The following is a 9050-nucleotide window of genomic DNA, read 5'->3' on the forward strand; positions in this document are numbered from 1 at the left end:
TTGAAATGCTGGGGGGGCACAAGGGGGGGGGGGAGAAGGCTCTGACAACCATCTTGCCTCTCCTCCGCTTGGCGACTGGAGCTCCGCAAAGCAGGCGCTGACGGGCAGAGTAAACTGCTGTTGCCTTCTAACGCCTGACAATGAAACCGAAAGGCAGGTCCCCCGGAGGGGGGGGGGTCGCCGCTCTGGGCGACTCTGAGCTGTCTTCTGTGCGGCTCCTGGGGACGGTTGGACAAGCAGTCGCCTCTTCGCCTTCCTCCAGGGCAAATGTTTTTTTCCCCCTGTACACTGAAGTATGCGCATGCTCTGTTGGGTGCTTGTACGCATCCATGGAGACTTGGGGGGAAAAAACCCTTTTTGCGAGGGGACATGGGCGGGCGCTGGATGCCACCGGAAACGCGATCAGACGCCCGCCCTTGCCCCGCGGTTTCCGGAAACTAGTACCTCCAAGGTACTAGTTTTTTACCCTGCATCTTCGGCGGGAAGCCTCGGGTGAGCCATGGGAGCTCTACGCTTCCCAGATGTGGCAGTGAGATTGCGCCTGGAAAACCCGCCTATCTTCCGTCCCTGTAGCGTGGCTAATGCTCCGTGTGACCGCAGCCATAGTTTAGTGACTATGATCCAGGAAACCCCTGGTTCAAATCTCATCACTGTCATTAATTCACTGAGTGTACTTAGATGAGCCATTTTCTCTTAGCATCAGCTCCCCCATCTCCAAAATAGGGTTCATAATATGGGCCTACCTTATAGCATTGTTGTAAAGATTACAAGACAATATATGTGAAGTCCTTTGAACACTAGAAAGTGCATTGCATCCTAAGTGGTGGTGGTATTAAAATTGATGAAATGCTAAATAAGACACCTTGATATGATCTCTCTTTTCCTTTTAATTTTTCAATACAAAATTCAAAATAAGTACATTTTATTTTTATTCTGTTTATTTACAAAATTTATATCTTGCCTTTCTGTCCTCATAAAGTCCACCAGAGCAATTAACAATTTAAAACATACATGATAAAATACATTATAAAACCATTAAAATAAACTCTCCCAAATGTACCTCATTAAAACCCAAGCAGCTACTGATCCATCCATGACAATGGGACTGTTGTCAGTTCCTCCATATTTAGATCACATTCCTTCTGCCCAGAACAAAATACCAGATCAAAAGTGTGATCCGCACAATATTCAAGACCAGTTATTACCAGAGACAGGCCCATGTTTATCATATATCAACATCAGTGATAGTATACGAAAAAATGTTATACAAAATATTGCCAAGTTTCAAAGTGAAAAACATCTATATTGTAATAGTTTATAATAATAATTATTATAAATATCATTATTATAAATAAAGAGCCAGTTTGCTGTAGTGGTTAGGAACTCGGACTCTAATCTGGGAGAACTGAATTTCATTCCCCACTTCTCCACATGCGGCTGTTGGTGTGACCTTTGGTCAGTCATAAATTCTTTCAGAGCTGTTCTCTCAAGGGCAGTTCTCAAGAGAACTCTCTTAGCCCTACCTATCTCACGGGGTGTCTCTTGTGGGGAGGGGAAGGGAAAGGGATTGCAAACTGCTCTGAGACTCCTTTGGGTAGTGAAGGGCAGGGTATAAACCCAATCTCTCTTCTTCTAAATTTAATTTTAAAAAACCCCAAGATGACAGATGACAATCTCACAATATATGTCTGTAAAATATAGGCTGGTTTAATCTGTTTTTACATATCCAAAGAAAACAAAATTATGTATTAATGGTACATAACACTGAAGAAATGAGAAGAAGATAATTTTTCAGGCAGTTGTTAGCATGGGTCATTTCCTGCGGGAGCGCACAGGAGCGGAGCTCCGGCAGTAAGGAGCCCAGGGGGCGGGCACATGCAACAAGCCCCACCCCCTGCTCCCAGCAGCCCTCAGTCGGGCCACGAGGAACAAGAAGCAGCCAGGTAAGTTGCAGAGCTCCCTCCCTGGCCCGCCGTCAGGTACAACCTCTCCCTCCTCTGTGAGGACAGATCTGCACGCTCCCCTTCCCCCAATAGCTAGCAATCCAAAACAGTCCAGTGGAGCCTGAGCGGTGGGTGTTGCCTTCTGACACACTTCCGGTGATGTCAGGGGGCGTGGCATATGCAAATGAGTTATGCTAATATGTTATGCTAATGAGCTCCTGCACCTCTTTCTCTACGAAATGACCCCTGGTTGTTAGGCAATAAAGAGAGTGCAAATGTGGTGTTCATCTGAAGAAAATAAAAATTTCTAATTAAAAGCACTTGCCACTATAAACAAAAATACAGATTTATCAGTTACTGCATAATCCACTGTCTGTTCTATTACAGTACTTGGAAGGAGAAAATCGGGCCAACAGATATGGACTTGATTGTGGTTTTGTTAAGCACTGTAATAAGTAAAATTCCTCGTCTCTGGAAACTGAACAAGAGAAGCAAGGCATACAGATAATCACTTTCAGGAAGGAAAATTGGCTTTTATGTTTGGCTGACATTTTCTTTTTTTAAAGAACATGGATATTTTATATGTTTCTTTCTTGTTCTTATTCTCTCTCTGTGCAAAATCTGTTAACAGAATTTTTCATAGTAAACACTCTGTTTTCAAAGAAGGAAAAAACTTGACTTCTTGATTTGGTGAACATGTGCCATTTCTCCCAAGTTTTCTCTGCAAATATATGCTGTGAGTTAAATTTTATAACGTAGTTATAATAGCTTCATCAGTGAGCTTTGAGAGAAGCTTGATGCTGAATACTGAGCCCTTCTCATCAGTCTGAAGCTGCTGATACAGAGCCAGGTGAGCAAGTTCTGCCAGGAATGAGGAAAATGTCAATAGCTATCATAGCCAGAGGGACTGTGACAGGCAAAAAATGATATGCCACATCATACGCAGGCATTCAAAAAAACTAAGCAGCTTATCTAGGAGTCCGATGAGACGGCTCTTTAGATCCACGCGAGGCATGATTGCCTCACGGATCTAAAGGTAATGTCCAGACTCAAATATCTGGGAAATGTCCCTCTTCCGTGTGCATCTCATTTTGCCACGCTTTCGAGCCGTACTTAAAAAATAATCTGGGGTTTTTGGTTACCTGTGGGACAACTGCGGACTTTCACTCGTCTGATCGTTCCACCAGCACGCAATCCTCCCGTCGGGGTGGTCTGACGTTAGACCATCCCGAGTGGGCGTAATTTTAAAAAATCTCTACACATGCGCGGATCAACAAGGACATGCTGTCATGTCTATGTGCATGCACAAAAGTTTTTTTTTAAAAAACCCACCGCGTGCCTCCTTCAACAAGGACACTCTGTGATGCCTATGCGCATGCGCAAAAAGTTTTTTTTTTAAAAAAAACCCACTGCGCATGCCTCCTTCAGTGGATGCCATCTAGGCAATCCACAACGGAGGCAGCGTGCGGTAAGGTGATTCACCAGGGGGATGTCTGGTCGTGCTATGATGGATTAAAAAGATTGGGATAAAATTCAAGATGGCATAATGACGGGATTAGCTGCCTATCTGAACGCACCCTAGAGCTACTTTCAGGATTATGTCTCTCTGCCTGCGTGATTCCAGAATAAAAAGCCTTGCTTGGGGTCCACCTAATAGTTGGGATGATGGTACAAGAAAATTCTTTAGGTAAGAAAAAGTGAGTATTTTGGAACAGAGGGGCTAGATGAGTAGGGGAAAACATGGTAATATTTCTGTCTTTTCCTGTGTACCCCACTATTTTCTTCAGAATATCATTTATACAGTTTTTGGGTGGGAAACCCAGTTTTTTTAATCATAAGTCTAAGGGGCAGGTCACACGGACATTTAGTGCGGGCTTTGCTGCTGATCCCTCGCGCATTAAAGTTTCCTGTTCATATTGGCAAACCCGCCTCCCGCACCGAAGCGGGCTGAGTCCCGCGGTTTCCGCTCTTTTTATCCGCATTTTCTGACACCTGTTGGAACAGGTGTTTTCCAATATATCGCGCTTTGTATCTGCGGTTTTGGTATCTGGACAGCAATCCGCCGTGACTGCGCTACCCTCTCCCTCCTTTTTTGTGTGTTTCCGGTTTAAGTTATGCGCTTGTGCAAACAGGCGCTAGCTTTTATTTTGGTCTTCTTAGTTTGTATGTACGCCCAAGCGCATGCACAGGTTTTTTTTAAAAAACCTCGCGCCACCGCGGGGACGGTACGCTGTGTGTTCAGTACTTCGCGCGAGTAAGCGGAAGACTTAGAGGGACCGTCTGACCACCTCCAAGCGATATAAAATGTTGCTGATAGAAGAACTGCGGGAAAACTAGCCCGGTAAGAGGTCCGTGTGACCGCGGCCTAATTCTGGCCTGGGCCATAGAGTGTGGATCAGACCCCCCGCATACAATGGAGCATGAACAAACAAGGAGTGCTGTTGCACAAGCCTGAGAGAAACCCTAGGTTTTCATAAAAATATGAAATATTTTTTAAAAACTTGGTGAGTTAGAAAAAACCCCAAATAATAAACAATATCTGCTTCTTTAAAAAAAGTGTGCCACTGAGATCTCATGAGACTTCACTGTGAGATCTTGGTAGTTATTCTGGGGGCTGTTAAGCAGCCCCGAGGAACCCCATCCACACTGACATGCATGGTGCAATAATGTCACTTGGAGGTGACATCATCGCAGAGGCCACGTTGCATGGGGGGGGGACTCTCTAGCATCTCTGCATTCCCCTGCAACATGCCCTGCATGATGACGTCATCTCTGGGTGACATCATCACGCTGGGCACGTTGGCACGGATGGGGCTGCTTGGGGGCGGGGCTCCCTCTGCTGGCCAGCTGGGTGGTGGTGCAGTGAGGCCCCCGAAAGCAGGTAAACCCCCGCCCCCATCGGGGGTGTGTGTGGCAACCCTAATGGAGGAGGAGCTCAAAAGGTAAAAAAGGAAAAACTGAAGATGGGTGAGTGAATGGGTGGTGACAGGCTTTCAGAAGAGAAACAGGAAAGGGTAGGTAAGTAGGTGGGAGAGAAGGAAAAGGGAGAGCCTACAAGCACTGCTGGGGACTGGGAGGCAAAGAGAAAAGCAAGTGGGGGAGGGGGAATGGGGACATGAGACTCCCCTCCTGCTGTGAATTTTCATGTTTGTGCCCCCCATCTCTCTAAAGGCGTAATTTATTCATCCTCCTGTAGCCATTGACAGAAATGAAGCTACATAATATTAAATCATCAATATTGGCAATATGATTACATATCAAAACAGTGCATTTATAAGCAAAATCTTAAAAGCAATGGGAAGATGTTATCTAAGTTCATCTGGAAGGGGAGTCTCTCTAGGATAATGAATTTCTTCTGAAACATTTACACCTCCTACGTTTTCCTCGGTTGCAATGATGGCTTTTGTGATGAATGTCTCTCTGCTATGAGTCACACTGTCCTCTCATTTTATATTGTTTCTTGTACGGTCCATAGAGGGTACCAGCTTTGGCCTGGATTTGAACCCATGTACTAACAGCAAAGAGTTATGTAACCTGTTCTTTAGCCCCCTCCTCCCCCTCAGGCATTTAATTTATCAATGAAGAGTGATGAAGCTGTGATGGAGATCAGAGTTGGGAGATAGTACCTCCTGTTGGAGAAGGTGATGCAGAGGGAGAGATTGAAGCAAGATAAAAGGGCACATTAGGAATGGGAATGACTGAGAGTCTGTTTTTCTATGGCAATGGATGTAGCTCCTTCTGTATATTGGATGGATGGATCTTAGAGAGGACTGTCTCCCTAAATGCTTCATGCTTATCTGCCAATGATCACTGCTCCGGAAAACGGAACAATTAATCCAGATTGGAGTCATGAATGGTCATTTGTCATCCTGCTGCGTAACTAGCTAAACTTCCTTTAAAAATGACTAGTTTGGTTCAGGTCAAGGCTCCGTGTCTCCTTCATTTCCTGCTATTTCTTCCACCACAATATTCTTCATCCACCTCTTAACCAGAACTGGAGGGGAGCTGAAACTGAGTCCCTTGCTAATGCTGACTTTGTACGGCACCTTTCCTTCCCAGGCAAGAATGTAAAACTGGTAAAGATTCAGATGGGAAAAGACTTGAGAATGGGGATCATTGCTCAAGGGATAAGGGAGTTGGGACCATAACAATTGTCAAATTCTCATTCTTTTTATGAAATTGGAAAGAGCCTTGTCATTTCATGTATTCCAACCACCTGCACTGAATAAGTTCTTCTTCTTGTTCCTCCGTCGATGCCTCTCCTACTGGCTTCTTAAAAACAAACAAACTGACTTTGCTTCTCTAGGAAACTTTCCTCCATTGGCCATTAATTAATATGTAATCTGCCTTGTCTGTAACCATAGTGCCTCTTGTTTTAACTGGATTTGGAAGTGGAGGACAGTTGCCTCCCTTCTGAAGCAACCTTTAGCATCTTTCAAGACAGTTATCAAGCCTCCCTTTGACAGGATTTTCACCCATCACAATTTTATCATAACTCTTGAGATGTTAATGCTTAATACTTTCTGGTATTTATGTAGCATAACAGTAACTGTGCTAAAGACAAAGAAGAAAAGATTTTAAAAACTCACTGCTTGCTTGCTTGTGAAAATTCCTTTCCCTCCCCTTTTTTCTTTTTAAAAAAGGTAAATCTCATGATTTGTGGGGTGCTGGCAGGCTAATTATTTTTAACATGAATCACTGCCAAACCTGTTTCTTGGAATTTCTAAATAAAGAGGCTGTTTTTAGTCCTATTGTGGTGGCTTCTTCCTGTTTTCTGCTGACTTTCCTCTGCTGAGGATTAAGGACAGATCATAGTTGCCTGCACCTCTGGTAATACAGGAAATCACTGCGCAAGGCAATATGAAGACCTCACTTCCTGGCCTGAGATAATAATACAAAAAGATTGGGACAAAAGGTCTGATCCGGGGAAGGAGCCATGATGGCTAGAGAGAAGCAGGAAATGTGGTATACGTGCCAAACAGCCTGACAGAAATTTACTGACCAATTCTGCAATAATAAAGACACTCACTTGCCTAGTTGGACACAGTATAATAGGAACTGGTAACATGGCCTTAGAGAAAATAAGGAATCATGAGGCTTGGGAAGACAGGGGTATGTGCCTTATGGGAATGGCATTATTCTATGTACTTTTTATAAAGAAGGAAAAGCAGGGTTCTGAACGTTGCTGGTCTTTGAAGGATGAAAGACCTCATGTGGTATCCTACGGCTGTCAAGTAGTATTGTTTCCTATGATTTTTGTTACTACGAGGTGGAGGGTGTGAAGAAAAGACTGACATACCCCTCATAATTTTGCCACCCTTACTTTGACCTAGTTAACAATGCCAGCAAATCCTGACACCAACTTCTATAATCTATTGTGGCTGCGGTCACACGGAGTTCAGCCACGCTACTGAGACGGATGATAGGCAGATTTTCCGGGCGCAATCACATTGCAACATCTGGGAAGCGTAGAGCTCCCATGGCGAACTCGAGGCGAAGTTTTAACTGCCGAAGATGCGGAGTTAAAAACTAGTACCTCCGAGGTACTAGTTTCCGGAAACCGCGGGGCAAGGGCTGGCGTCTGATCGTGTTTCTGGTGGTAGTCCGTGGCATCTGGCGCCCGCCCATGTCCCGTCGCAAACAGGGTTTGTTTTTTCCAAGTCTCCACAGGATGCGCACAAGCACCCAATGGCGCATGCGCACGAAGAGGAAAGCGAAAGTTCCGTTGCTCCGCAGAATCGCGCATGCCGTTGGTGAGATTGTGCCACACCGCTTCTTTGCCGCGTTGCAGGATTGTTGTGTGATCGCCACCTCGCCCCTACCCACGGGACCTCAACGGGACGTGTGATCGGGCGGCTGCGCGTTATTTTGCTCCGGGCCAAACTGCCACGCTCCCCCCCCCCGCATTTTACGGCCCGTGTGACCAGGACCTGTATTGGTTATACTACTTGCTTTGTGCTTTGACCAACGTGTCCACCTTCCCCCATCAGTCCTTTCCACTCTCCCCCCTCTCACTTTGACTGCTGTGCCTGGCAATGCTTGTTAAAGGTCACGAATTCCAATCACTGTTCTTTTTCCCCCCTAGACGGAATGTGCCAATTACATCAGAGTACTTCATCCTTTAAATCGAACACACCTACTGGCCTGTGGGACTGGAGCTTTCCATCCCATCTGTGCTTTCATCTATGTGGGTCACCGGGGAGAGGTAAGGATGGATACCCAGAAGCGCTTTGTAGTCTGTGCTGGCATCAGCCAATTTTAGGTCTCCGTGGTATGAAATGTTAAATCCAATCATAGCATCCTCTGCAACAGTGGTAATAGCAATATCATGGCTCATGTTAGTGGAAAGGAAGCATAGGTACCTAACTGCGCCATCTTTTTCCATGTAAGAGATAAGGGAGATACTGGCACATAACCAAACTCTCTTTATTTAATATACTGCCATAAATGTTTGATGAGGAGCAATTCAGCCTTGAGAAAATTCCAAGCTGGATGGTTCATCAGCCCATCCAGCAGGAAGCTTTTCTGTTCCAAGATGACAGTATACTTGATGAAGAAAACTCATTGCATAATAAACCCATCAAGATCCACAATACTTACTCTTCTTGGTGCTCCAGAACATTGTGGCTGCTCTTACAGAATTTTTCCAATCTTACAACTGTCCAGAAAACAAATGGATTTTGGATCTAACAGTCATGGTGATTAAAGCTTCACTGCATACTTCACTCCAGCTTTTTAAATGTTCTCCCCCTCAAAAGAAAGAAAGAAAGAAAGAAAGAAAGAAATCTCCTTTTCTTTTCCGGCACTGTAACCAGGTATAAGCCCCAAGTGCCACTGAAAGGAAGAAGTCTGCCCAGTTCACATCACAGCAATTGAACTGCACTTTGTTGGGGGAAAGGGAGCTACTTTTCTTAGTCTCAAACAAATGTCCTCCAAAGCAAGGAAGGTCCAACACATAGATCCCATTTTCAAGCTCAGCTCTTATGTTGTTCCTTTTGGGGTTAATCCCAAAAGCCTTTCAGTCTTCAGGGATTTAGACAGTGCTGGCTTCCTGGTGGGGTGTGTATCTGTGGGTGGCATTTCTTTTTCCCTCAACCTTTTGCTTTC

General features: G+C 44.9%; 1 protein-coding gene across 1 annotated transcript in view; it reads left to right on the forward strand.

Annotated features, from left to right (window-relative positions):
- SEMA3G (semaphorin 3G) overlaps nucleotides 1-9050 on the forward strand; it is a 134431-nt gene that overhangs the window by 78921 nt on the left and 46460 nt on the right. The window contains exon 4 of the mRNA XM_015417724.1: nucleotides 8029-8148. Coding sequence (XP_015273210.1) covers nucleotides 8029-8148 — 120 coding nt within the window. The remainder of the gene's footprint in view (nucleotides 1-8028; nucleotides 8149-9050) is intronic.

Source organism: Gekko japonicus, unplaced genomic scaffold, assembly GCF_001447785.1.
Source record: "Gekko japonicus isolate JY-2015 unplaced genomic scaffold, Gekko_japonicus_V1.1 scaffold97, whole genome shotgun sequence".
Lineage (NCBI taxonomy): Eukaryota > Metazoa > Chordata > Lepidosauria > Squamata > Gekkonidae > Gekko > Gekko japonicus.